This window comes from Trachypithecus francoisi, unplaced genomic scaffold (assembly GCF_009764315.1).
Source record: "Trachypithecus francoisi isolate TF-2019V2 unplaced genomic scaffold, Tfra_2.0 Lachesis_group8, whole genome shotgun sequence".
Classification (NCBI taxonomy): Eukaryota; Metazoa; Chordata; class Mammalia; order Primates; family Cercopithecidae; genus Trachypithecus; species Trachypithecus francoisi.
In genome coordinates this window covers 72978666-72991327 of record NW_022681473.1, presented here as the reverse complement: position 1 = coordinate 72991327, position 12662 = coordinate 72978666, and the positions used below count along the sequence as shown (strand labels likewise).

General features: G+C 41.7%; 2 protein-coding genes across 7 annotated transcripts in view; both read right to left on the bottom strand.

The window, feature by feature from the left end:
• ANKRD42 (ankyrin repeat domain 42) overlaps nt 1-12662 on the bottom strand; it is a 100292-nt gene that overhangs the window by 70972 nt on the left and 16658 nt on the right. For 5 of the 6 annotated variants that reach the window (XM_033206031.1, XM_033206028.1, XM_033206029.1 and 2 more), the window contains one exon: nt 12193-12328. In XM_033206031.1, coding sequence (XP_033061922.1) covers nt 12193-12328 — 136 coding nt within the window. Of the gene's footprint in view, nt 1-8460; nt 10649-12192; nt 12329-12662 lie in introns of those variants that run through there. The other variant, XM_033206032.1, reaches the window with a different exon arrangement.
• On the bottom strand, nt 1966-2554 carry LOC117080777 (coiled-coil domain-containing protein 167-like). Its single transcript, XM_033206038.1, has one exon. It carries the CDS (start codon nt 2517-2519, stop codon nt 2226-2228), a length of 294 nt encoding a protein of 97 aa, XP_033061929.1. The 5' UTR covers nt 2520-2554; the 3' UTR covers nt 1966-2225.

Sequence of the window (12662 nt, the reverse complement as noted above, 5' to 3'; positions counted from 1 at the left end):
TAGAGTACAGTGGCACAATCTTGGCTAACTGAAACCTCCACCTCCCAGGTTCAAGCGATTCTGGTGCCTCAGCCTCCCAAGTACCTGGAATTACAGGTATGTGCCACCACACCCAGCAATTTTTTGTATTTTTAGTAGAAACGGGGTTTCACCATGTTGGCCAGGCTGGTCTCAAACTCCTGGCCTAAAGCAATGCACCCGCCTTGGCCTCCCAAACTGCTGGGATTCCAAGCATGGGCCAACGTGCCCAGCCCAAAATGATCCCTTTAAACAACAGGTCAGATCATGTCACTCCTGTGATCAAAACCCTCCAATAAGGCTGGGCACGGTGGCACATGCCTATAGTCCTAGGTATTCAGGAGGCTGAGGCAGAAGGTTTGCTTGAGCCCAGGAGTTCGAGTCTAGACTGGGCAACATACTGAGAAAGATAGAAAAGATGGAAAGAAAAAACAAACAAACCCTCTAATGGCTCCTCTTACTTCTCCAACCATAACATCTAATACTCACCCCCTCACTTCTGTTGGAACTACACTGACTTACTATTACTCAAACACACCATGCACATCCCTGCCTCCGGAGATTTACACTTGCTGTTACCTCTACCTGAAATGTTCTTCCTCCAGGATATCCACAAAATCTGCTTCCTTAACTCCTTCAGGTGTTTACCCAATTGTAACTTCCTCAGTGAAGGTTTTCTTGATGACTTATTTCAAATTTCATCCCCTCTCATACTCTCTACTCGCCTTTCCTACTTTACATTTATCTAAACACATATCTCTATATAATATATATTTTGCTCATTCATTTAGATGATTATCTGTCTCTCCCCTCACCACCACACGTAGGTAGGACTTTGTCTTTTAGTTGCTGTAATATCTCCAGCACCCTGAAGAACTGACACATAGTATGTGCTCAATAAACGTATGTCAAATTAATAAAAATTTTTTAGAGAGTTTCTACTTCCAAAATGGCCCTGAAGATGCAAGCTAATTTCATGCTCTACCAAAGAAAACAAAAACAAATATACAGCACTGAGATTATCACTAGCAATAGCCCAGAATTCAAATATGAGGATGAGACAGGTCCTGGGGCCACAGTCAAGTGAAAAACCTCTGAACAGACAGTAACAGAATCGGACTTCCATATCCAAGACATGCCTCCCCCAATTCTGCCCAGCACAAAGCTCATGAAAATTTCCCCCAACTCACAGTTTTTATACTGGAAAAAGTGAGATCAAAGTAAGCAGCTTCCCTATCATCTTGGGCTCCCTGGCAGAAGACCTGTCCCTGCCTCAAGCCATAGGAAGCACTAGGAGTGCCTGAAGACAAATATATCCCTGAGGATAGCCAGAGACAAAGGGGAGAGGTAGGACTACTATCCTCAGTCCTGGAAACTCTGCTCTGTAACTAAGCCAAAGGAGACACCAAATCAGAGTGGCTGTTTAGCATCACCATACTAAGGTTCTTTCTACAGGTCCCCTCGGCACAAACTGCTAGCAAGCATTCCCATACTGCTGAGATATCCCTTTTGGGACCTCCCCAGTTTGGAATGGGCTACACTCTGATGGCTTATTTACTAGAGTCAAGGCAAACCTGAGCATAAGGTGCCATTTAGGGCCAAAAAGGAAGCAGAGACCTACCTGGAAAAAGAAAGAAAATCAACAAGAAAATTACAAAGAATCTCTAAATGAACATACCCCATAAAAAAAAAAGAAGCCAGACAGCAAAGACTGGAAAAACTAATCCCTCAATGCAAAAACATAGATGTACATCCAAGGGAAACACAACCTACCCAAACAGACATAGCAATAAACCACTGACTGACTCCAACAAGATGGCGATATGTGACTTCTTGAAGAATTCAAAATAGCAGTTTTAAGGAAACTTAGTGATTTCAAAAAAAAAAAAAAATAGAAAAGCAATTCAGAAATTGATCACAGAAATTTAACAAAAAGATTTTAAATAATTTTTTTTTTTTTTAGCTTTGTGTTCTTTATTGCTTCTCCCTTGGGCTGAGGGAGGAGCCAGCACCATGTCCTTCTGGAGACCTGGAACCCCCCAGCAGGCCAGGGAGGCAAGGCCTGGGCCGCCAGGAAGCCATGCTTGAACACTAGGTTGGGAGGGGAACACCCCAGCACCTTGGTCATGTTGAGGCTTGAAGTGCCTGCTTGGTCCTGATCAAGGGGCCAAGTGGAAGCCTGTGCTGGTTGTGGGGAAGTGCCAGGCTCACACAGTCCAGTAGGCGTAGACGAGGGTCAGGAGGATGAAGATGGCCACAGAGAGCAGCATGTTCTTCCAGTTCTCTTGCCGAAGAAACTTCAGTTCCTTCTCGTAGTTGGAGGCTTTGCTCATTAGGCTGTTTTTCTCCTTCTCCAGGGACCTTCTGGCCTCTGGGCTCAGCTCCTGGCTGTGGAGCCTGGAGTTCACGGCCTCCAGGTCTTTCCGACACTGGGATAGCGTCTCCTCTAGCCCATCGATCTCTAGAGCGACGCCCAGATTCTCCCGCTTCTTTTTAGTCATGTTAGTTGCCCGGATCAATAATTTTTAAAATCAAACACAAATCTTAAAATTGAGAAACATATTTGCCAAACTAACAAATTCATTAGAGTCTCTCAATAACAGAATGAATCAAGCAGGGGAAAGAATCAGTGAGTTCAAAAATAGGCTAATTGAAAATACCCAGTCATAGGATTAAAAAAATGGAAAGAAATGAAAATCACCTACCAGAAATAGAAAATTATCTCAAAAGACCAAGTCTAAGAATTACTGGTGTTCAAGAGAAAGTGAGCAAGAACAAGTGGTAGAAAGTTTATCCAAAGAAATAATAAAAGAAAACTTTCTGAAGCTTGAGATAAATATAAATATCCACAAATAGTAAGGTCTCAGAACACCAAACAGATTCAACCCTAGTAAGACTACCCAAGGCATATAATAATCAAACTCTCAAAGGTCAAAGACAAAGGAAGGATCTTAAAAGCAGAAACAATAAAGAAACAAATAACATATAAAGGAGCCCCAGTTTGTCTGGCAAAAAACTTCTCAAGAAAAACCACACAGGTCAGGAAGGAACAGGACCTTTTCAAAGTGCTGAAAGGAAAAAAACAAAACAAAACAAAACAAAATCCTGCCATCCAAGAATCCAGCAAAGCTTCTTCAACTATAAAGAAGACAGAAGGGCTACCCGTTCCGGGCCCCTTCCACGCTGTGGAAAGTTCGTACTTTCACTCTGCTCAATAAAGCCTACAGCTTTTTCTCTCTATTGGTTCGTGACTCACCGCAGTCAGCTGCCACACCAATTCTTTGGCGTGGCTAGGCAAGAACCTTAGGTGTTACATTTTGCGAGGTAGCCAGGAGTCTCCAGGAAAGGTATCTACATCGTCACGTGGTGAGTACAATCAGACCTCTTTCGCTTCCTATTCCATCCTGTCCTTCCTTAGAATTCAGAGGCTAAACCGGGCACCTGTCAGCCACTTAAAGGCAATTAGCGCAGCCACCACACTAAAGACAAGGGTGTCAGGCTGTCTGGAAAAGGGCTCTCTAACAACCCCCGACCCTTTGGGGTTGGGAGCATTGGTTGGCCTGGAACCAGTTCCAATTCTTTCACTTTCCGTGGTGGTCCCAAAGTACACCCAGGAGTGCTCAGTAGACGTCTTAGTCTCCTAGATATCCTGGTTGAGACCATGGTCCCCCAAGAATCTCTCCCTGCACGGGTTACTAAGCATGAGACAGCCACATCTGTCTCCTGCCTCCTGCCTCCTGGGTCCTAATGTCTGCCGGCTAGACTTCTTTCCTCATCTCACAAGCAAGGTTATTCCCCCTAGGCAGGATCAAGATTCCCTATTTAGAAATCTTGAATTCTTGGGGTGGTGCCCAGAAGATCCCTGTTCATGGTGCCCTCCAGGGTTTAGGCAAGTGTCGCCATTTCATGGCCATTTTGAAGGGCCAGTTCCCCACCATAGTGTATGGTCCCCCACATCAGGACAATTTAAAGACAGGTCTGTAATTTTCATGTGGATAGTAGAAAAGCCTTAGGACATTTCCTCCATTGCTCCCCAAATAAACTTACCCCTTTCTTGGGGCCTCTCAAGTACAATCTGTGGTGCATAGGCACGGGTCTTAAAGCCATTGTTGTTTCAACCATTCAATAATTGGTATTAGAGGGAAGAAAATACAGTCAGTTGGGACACAGGATACTGGTACCACCTTGAGAGGGGGGCTTACTCCTTTGATGGCAAGTGGGGACAGAAGGCTAAAGTACAGCAGCTGTTCTCTCGGCCCTGGCCTAGAGGACATCCACCACCGCCTTTAAGCTTACTATACACCTTCTGTCACTAAGTCAGAGATTTCTCCCTGAAGGACAGTTTTATAGCCAGGACCACATAAATTGGGCTTTAGCATGCAAGCATCAGTGGTGTCCCAGACCCAGGCCTTGCCACCCTGGAACAGGTAGGACGCATTGGCAGAAGGACCACAATAAATCCAACAGTCCTTATGCCCCATTTAGTGGTCAACAGGTGCACGGCAGGGGCAAGGGAAGTTTCCATCCCTCCGGTAAGCATGGTTAAATCCGGTAGATGAAGAGCTCAGGAAAAGGGACCATGAGCTTTGAACACAATTGGACCTGACCCTTAGGGGATGCCCTTAGGGAAGACAAGTCCCAGGACTAACCAGGGTGCAAACATCCCTGTGTTTAAAATTCCAGATAAGCACCACACCTTCCAAACCGGACACTCCCTTAAGATGTATCCTGAATTACTGGGACAAATTTGACCCTGAAACCTTAAAAAAGAAGTGGCTAATTTTCTTCTGTACCACTGCCTGGCCACAGTATTCCTTACAAAATGGAGAAACTTGGTCCCCTGAGGGAAGTATTAATTATAACATCCTTCTACAACTAGCTCTTTTCTGTAAACAGGAAGGTAAATGGAGTGAAGTTCCTTATGTACAGGCTTTCTTTGCCCTTTATGACAATACTGCCCTGTGCCAAGCCTGCAAGCTTTGCCCAAATGACAGAGGCTCACAGTTACCTCTATACTCAGGGCCTCTTCCCTCAGCCCCACTCTCCTCCCCGACTGACTCTCCTCCATCCAGCCCCACCAAAGTGTTAAAGGCACCCCAGAAAGAGAGCACAAACTCCACAAACCAGGCACCCAAACTATGTCCCTTACAAACAGTAGGAGGAGAATTTGGGCCCATTCACTTTCATGCACCCTTCTCATTCTCAGATTTAAAACAAATAAAGGCAGATTTAGGGAAATTCTCGGATGATCCCTATAACCATATAGATGTTTTACAAGGGTTAGGGCAGTCCTTTGATCTAGCATGGAAGGACATCATGTTGTTCCTTAATCAGACCTTAAGTCCTACTGAAAAGGAGGCAGCTTTAGCAGCAGCCCAGCAATTTGGAGATTTATGGTATCTTAGCCAGGTAAATGATCGAATGACCCTGGAGGAAAAGGAAAAATTCCCCACAGGGCAACAGAGAGTACCCACTGCAGACCCTTATTAGGATACTGACTCAAATCATGCAGATTGGAGCCACAGGCATTTGCTAACTTGCATTTTAGAAGGGTTGAGGAAGACTACGAAAAAGCCAATGAACTACTCAATGTTATCCACAATTATGCAGAGAAAAAGAGGAAAACCCTTCGGCTTTTCTAGAAAACTAAGGGAGGCCCTAAGAAAGCACACCTCCCCAACTCCGGACTCCCTGGAAGGCCAACTGATTCTAAAGGATAAATTTATCACCCAATCAGTGGCTGACATTAGGAGAAAACTCCAAAAGTTTGCCTTAGGCCCCGAACAAAATTTGGAGGCATTATTAAACCTGGCAACCTCGGTGTTCTGTAACAGGGACCAAGAGGAACAGGCCAAAAAGGAAAAGCGAGATAAGAAAAAGGCTACAGCCTTAGTCATGGCCCTCAGACAGGCAGACCCTGGTGGCTCAGAGGCAACAAAAAGAGGAGCAAGCCAATTTCCTAGTAGGGCTTGTTATCAGTGTGGTTTGCAAGGACACTTTAAGGAAGATTGTCTAACCAGAAACAAACAGCCCCCTCGCCCATGTCCAATACACCAAGGCAATCACTGGAAGGCACACTGCCCCAGAGGACGAAGGCCATCTGGGCCAGAAGCCCAACCAGTTGATTCAGCAACAGGCCTGAGGGTGGCCAGGGCAAGCGCCAGCTCATGCCATCACCCTCACAGAGCCCCAGGTAAGTTTGACCATTTAGGGCCAGGAAGTGGACTTCCTCCTGGACACTGGCACGGCCATCTCAGTTTTAATCTCCTGCCCTAGATGACTGTCCTCAAAGTCCGTTACTATTCGAGGAATCTTAGGACAGCCTGTAACCAGGTATTACTCTCACCTCCTCGGTTGCAATTAGGAGACTTTGCTCTTTTCACATGCCTTTCTTGTTATGCCCAAAAGTCCCACACCCTTATTAGGAAGGGACATATTAGCCAAAGCTGGGGCTATTACCTACATGAATATAAGGAATAAATTACCCATTCATTGTCCCCTACTTGAAGAAGGAATCAACTCTGAAGTCTGGGCCTCAGAAGGACAATTCGGAAAGACAAAGAATGCCCATTCAATTCAAACCAGGCTAAAAGACCCCACCACTTTTCCTTATCAAAGGCAATGTCCCTTAAAACCTGAAGCTCACAAAAAATTACAGGATATTGTTAGACATTTAAAAGAGGAGAAGGAGCTTGAACATTCATTACCCTGGAATATGTTTAACCAATGGATATCTGGGCTCCTCCCCTTTCTAGGCCCTGTGACAGCCATCCTATTATTACTCGTCTTTGGGCCTTGCATTTTTAACCTCCTTGTCAAATTTGTTTCCTCCAGGATCAAGGCCATCAAGCTACAAATGCTCTTACAAATGGAACCTCAAATGAGCTCAACTCACGGCTTCTACCAAGGACCCCTAGATCGACCTGCTGGTCCCTGACTGGCCTAAAATGTTCCCCTCTGGAGGACACAACAACTGCAGGACCCCTTCTTCGCCCCTAACCAGCAGGAAGTAGCCAGAACGACTGCCGCCCAGTTCCCAATAGCAGTTGGGGTATCCTGTTTTAGACGGGGAACTCAGAGGAGGGGCTAGTTGGGCTTCCTGGATCAAGGAGGAGCTCAGAAAGCTGTGAAACTCACTCATTTCCTGCATCAGAACTTACTTTGGTCCTGGATGGATAATATTGAAGATATATGGTTAAAATATTCCTAACACCAAAAAAAAAAGAAGAAGAAGACAGAAAGCCTTTCCCAGACAACAAAAGCTGAGAGAGTTTACGATCACCAGAATCACCTTATAAGAAATGTTAAAGGGAGTTCTTCAATCAGGAAGAAGAAACACTAATGTGCAAATGGAAAACATTTGAAGGTATAAAAATCACTGGTGAAATTAAAAACATGGACAACCCTAGAATACTCCAATAACGTAACTGTGGTGTGTGATAACTCCAGTATGAAGACTAAAAGACAAATCTAACAAAAACAATAATAGCTATAGCAACCTGTTAAGAGATAGGAAATACAAAAATATATAAATAAGTGGGGCGCAGTGGCTCACACCTGTAATCCCAGCACTTTGGGTGGCCAAGAGTGGATCACTTGAGGTCAGGAGTTCGAGACCAGCCTGGCCAACATGGTGAAACCCCATCTCTATGAAGAATACAAAAATTAGCCAGGCATGGGGGTGGGTGCCTGTAACCCAGCTACTTGGGAGGCTGAGGCAGGAGAATCTCTGGAACCCAGGAGGAGAAGGTTGCAGTGAGTCAAGATCGCACCACTGCACTCCAGCCTGGGTAACAGAGCGAGACTCCATCTCAAAAAAACAAACAAAAAACCTCAAAAATATGTAAATAGAGACAATAAAAAGGCAAAATGTGGGAGAAACAGTTAACATGTAGGGCATTTTGGTTTTTCCTTGTTTCTATTCCTTTCTTTGTGACCTAAGGTAAGTTGTCATCTCTTTAAAATAATCTTTTATATCTATAAAATGTAAGACTCATGGTAACTACAATGCAAAACCTATATTTACTAAAAAATAAAAAGCAAAAAAATAAAACATACTACCAGAGAAAATCACTTAACCACAAAGAAAGACAAGAAGAAAGGAACATAGGAGTTACAAAACAACCAGAAAACAAGCAACAAAATGGCAGCTGTAAGTCTTTACCTACCAATAACAACACTGAATGTCCATAGACTTAACTCGCCAATTAAAAGGCACAGAGTATAAAGAAACATGACCCAACTACATGCTGCCTACAAAAAACCCACTTCATCTATAAAGATACACATAGATTGAAAGTGAAGGAACGGAAAAGATATTCCATGCAACTAGAAGAAAAAAACAAACAAGAGTAGCTAGATTTATATTATATAAACTATAAGTTAATTCCACTACTGTGTATATATCCACAAGAAAAAAATGTCATTATATCAAAGAGATAGCTGCACTCTCATGTGTATTAATACACTATTCACAATAGCCAAAATATGGAATCAACCTAAGTGTACATCAATGATGAATGAATAAAGAAAATGTAATGTATATTCACAATGGAATATGATTCAGACAAAAATGAATGAAATACTGTCACTGCCACAAGATGGATGGAATTGGAGGTCATCATGTTAAGTAAAATAAGTCAAGCACAGAAAGACAAATATTATATGTTTTCATTCATATGTGGGAGCTAAAATATGCTGGTTTCATGAAGATAGAGAGTAAATTGATTGGTGGTTATCAAAGGCCAGAAGGGTAGCATGGAGAGAGGAAGAACAGAAGTTGATTAATGGGTACAAATATAAAATTCGGTAGAAGAAACAAGATCTAGTGTTTGACAGATCAGTAGGGTGATTACAGTTAACCATAATCTATTGTGTATTTCAAAATAACTAGAAAAAAATTATTCGAATGTTTCTAGCATAAAGAAAAGAACTATTTAAGGGATGGCTACCCCAATTACCTTGATTTGATCTTTATACATTACATGAATGTATCAAATTATCACACGTACACCAAAAATATGTACACTTATCAATAAAAAATTTTATGAGAGTGATTTGAACACAAGCAGTCTAGACCTAAGGCCACATTCTTTCTTAACATCTATATTATTATAAATACTCTACCTGGTTATAAATAAAAGAATTATACCTGTTTAAAGAAACAATTGGATTTTTTAATGACCAGACGAGACTAACAAAAATGATCAAGTATACTTGATAAAGGACAATACAAAAATAAAACTGACCCCTACCTTGTATTACACACAGAAAAGTCAGTTCTAGGAGGATTGGGAATATAAATGTGAAAGTAAGATAATAAAATTTCTAAAAGATAACATAAAGGAATGTCTTCATGATCACAGAATAGGGAAAGTACAAAAAGCACTAACTACAAAGGAAGAGATTATTAAAATGGATTACATTAAAATTAAAACCTCTGGCCAAGTGTTGTGGCTCACACCTGTAATCCCAGCACTTTGGGACTCCAAGGTGGGTGGATCACAACATCAGGAGTTCGAGACCAGCCTGGCGAACATGGTGAAACTCTGTTTCTACCAAAAATATAAAAATTAGTGTGGTGGCACACGCCTGTAATCCCAGCTACTCGGGAGGCTGAGGCAGGAGAATTGCTTGAACCCAGGAGGCAGAGGTTGCAGTGAGCCAAGACTGTGCCACTGCACTCCAGCCTGTGCAACAGAGCAAGATTCCATTTAAAAAAAAAAAAAATTAAAACCTCTATTTATCAAAAAATACCAAAGAATGAAAGAGCAAGCCATAGAGTAGAAAGATTAGAAAGATATTTGCATGAAAAGATATTGGTAATAAATGTAACTGACAAAGGGCTTGTATCTAGAATATATAAAGAACTCCTATGACTCAATAAGAAAAAGACATACTCCAACAGCTAATAGGCAAAAGATCTGAACTCCTACTTCACAAAAAAAAAAAAGCCATTAAAAATATGAAATGATGTTTGACATTTTTAGTCATCAGGAAAAATGTAAATTTGAAACTGCAATGAGATACATCCATCAGAAAGACTAAAACTAAAGAAAAACTAATAATACCATAAATAATACCATATGTGAAAATGGAGCAATTGAAAGCAGTCTGAAAAAGTGAAGGAAGCCTAGCACAAAAGACTTTTTTTTTTTGGTTTCTGGTTTTTTGGGTTTTCTTTGCAGGTTTTACAGTTTTATTTAAACATAAAGTATGCACATGAGGTAGCTACTCATTTTCTTCACTGCGCAGCCTGGCATTGGGGTTGGTGACTATGATGGCCAGCTGGGCAGCTCATTCCACAATGGCTTTGCGGTTCTTGGAGGAAACATCTCAGCACAGTAAGATTTGTTGTACATCAGCAGCACTTCCAGCTCCTTGACGTTGTGGACCAGGAACTTCCAGAAGCCACTGGGCAGCATATGCTTTGTTTTTTTTGTTGCTCCCACAACCAATGTTGGGCATCAAGATCGACCCTTGAACCTTCTATGAACCCTGTTGTCTATACCTCTGAGTTTCTGCCAGTTACACTTAATTCTGACAGATCGGTCAGTCTGGTGCCGGATGATCTTGGGCTTCATAAGGGGTCTAAGGGTGGCCATGATGCCGAGGAGGAGATGGCTGCCACCTCTGTAGGCAGTGCCGAGAGAGGGGCTTTTTGTTTTTTGAGACTTTAATTTAAATTTTACTTTACACACACACACACACACAAAACTTACAAAATACAAAGTAAAAAGAATGAGAACAAAATAAATTTTCAGATACACAAAAATTGAAAAGTTCATACCAAAAGACTTCACTAAATGAACACTGAAAGATGAACTTCAGAAAAAAGCAAAATGATCATGGACAGTAATGTAAAGATATAGAAAGATGAGGCCATGCAGATAGGTAGGAGCCAAATTATGTAAGTCCAGCATGCCAAGCCAAGGAATCAGAGGCTCCACAGGGATCCAGGGAGGTTCTAAATAGCAAAGTGATTTGATCAGTCCTGTTCATATTATTCTGCCCTTCCTCTTTCTGTGTTTGCTTCTTTAATTTTTCATTCATTTTCACTCCAATCTCACTGTGATCTATTCTTTAGAATTCTTTAGAATTTCTAGACCACTTTTTAAAGAAGGTGGAGTCTAGGTCTCCACTGGCCACTTTACTGTAGGTTAGACAACTGAAGTAGCAAATTAACTAGTATCCTCCATTTATGCAGTACTGTTTAAAAAATGAAAACGTTGGGCCAGGTGCGGTGGCTCCTGCCTGCAATTCCAGCACTTTGGGAAGCCGAGGCAAGCAGATCTCTTGAGGCCAGGAGTTCGAGACCAGCCTAGCCAACATGGTGACACTCCCTCTCTACTAAAAATACAAAAAGTAGCCAGGCGTGGTGGCAGGTGCCTGAAACCCAGCTACGAAGGACGCTGAGACATAAGAATCACTTGAACCTAGGAGGCAGAGGTTGCAGTAAGCTGAGAGCATACCACTGCCACTCCAGCCTGGGCAACAGAGCAAGACCCTATCTCAAAAAAAAATTAAAAATTTAAAAATAAATAAGTTGTCTATGAGGCAGAGAGAGGTGAAGTTAAAAAATAAAAACACTAGATAGCAGATGAAGGAAACTGCTGGCAGGAAGAGCAAATCTATGTTTAATTTTGCCAATTTATCTTTTGCTGATATGGTTCCAGAAAAAAATCAATCAAATGTAAGGTACATAAGATGGGTGTGATGTAAGATAAAAAATGTTCATGTCAACATAAACACTATTTCATTTTGTGAAGGACTAACAGAATAATTGGTTCCAATGTCTTTATTTTTTAAGAGATGGGGTCCACTTTGTTGTACTGAAGTGCAATGGTAAAATCACAGCTCACTGTAGCCTCCAATCCCTGGGCTCCCAAATCCTCAGCCTCCCAAGAAGTTAGACTATAGGCACACACCACAACACCCAGCTTTCTTCTTTCTTTCACTTTTTTATTTTTTTGTAGAGAGAGGGTCTCACAATGTTGCCCAGGCTGGTCTCAAACTCCTGGCCTCAAGTGATCCTCCTGCCTCAGCCTCTCAGAGTGCTGAGATTATAGGTGTAAGCCACCATGCTCAGCCAACAGTTTAAATTTCTTAAACAAGATCAAACATTTAAAAGTTTACATCAATGAAAAACTAAAATATTTGCTTTATTTAAAATACCTGGAAGGTTTCCATTGTAGTCCACATCTTCTATACTACAACCCCATTTAACAAGAAGTTGCAAGCAGCCAAGCCGTCCATGAAAAGCTGCATAATGTACAGGTCTCCATTCTCTCTTATCGGTCACACTGGGATCCTAGAGGTAACATTCACAAGGACTTAGTTTCTCCCTATTTTGTAGGGAAAACACTAAACCTAGCAGCTTAATTCTATAAATAAGAATTGGAGGCTGCTCTTAATACAAGAAGGCAAACACTTAACATAATAGAAAAATGCACTGCAACCACTAATTTGAATATATGAGCTAATAAAATACTAGTAAAATTTTATACAACAGGCTTTTCAAAAGAACGAGTCGCATAAAATAGTTTTTAAAAAGGAACTTAACTAGTCATCTTACCAGTCAGATTCCTGACCAATAAAATGAAAGGGATAGATTGAATGATCAAATACTATCATTGAGAATATAA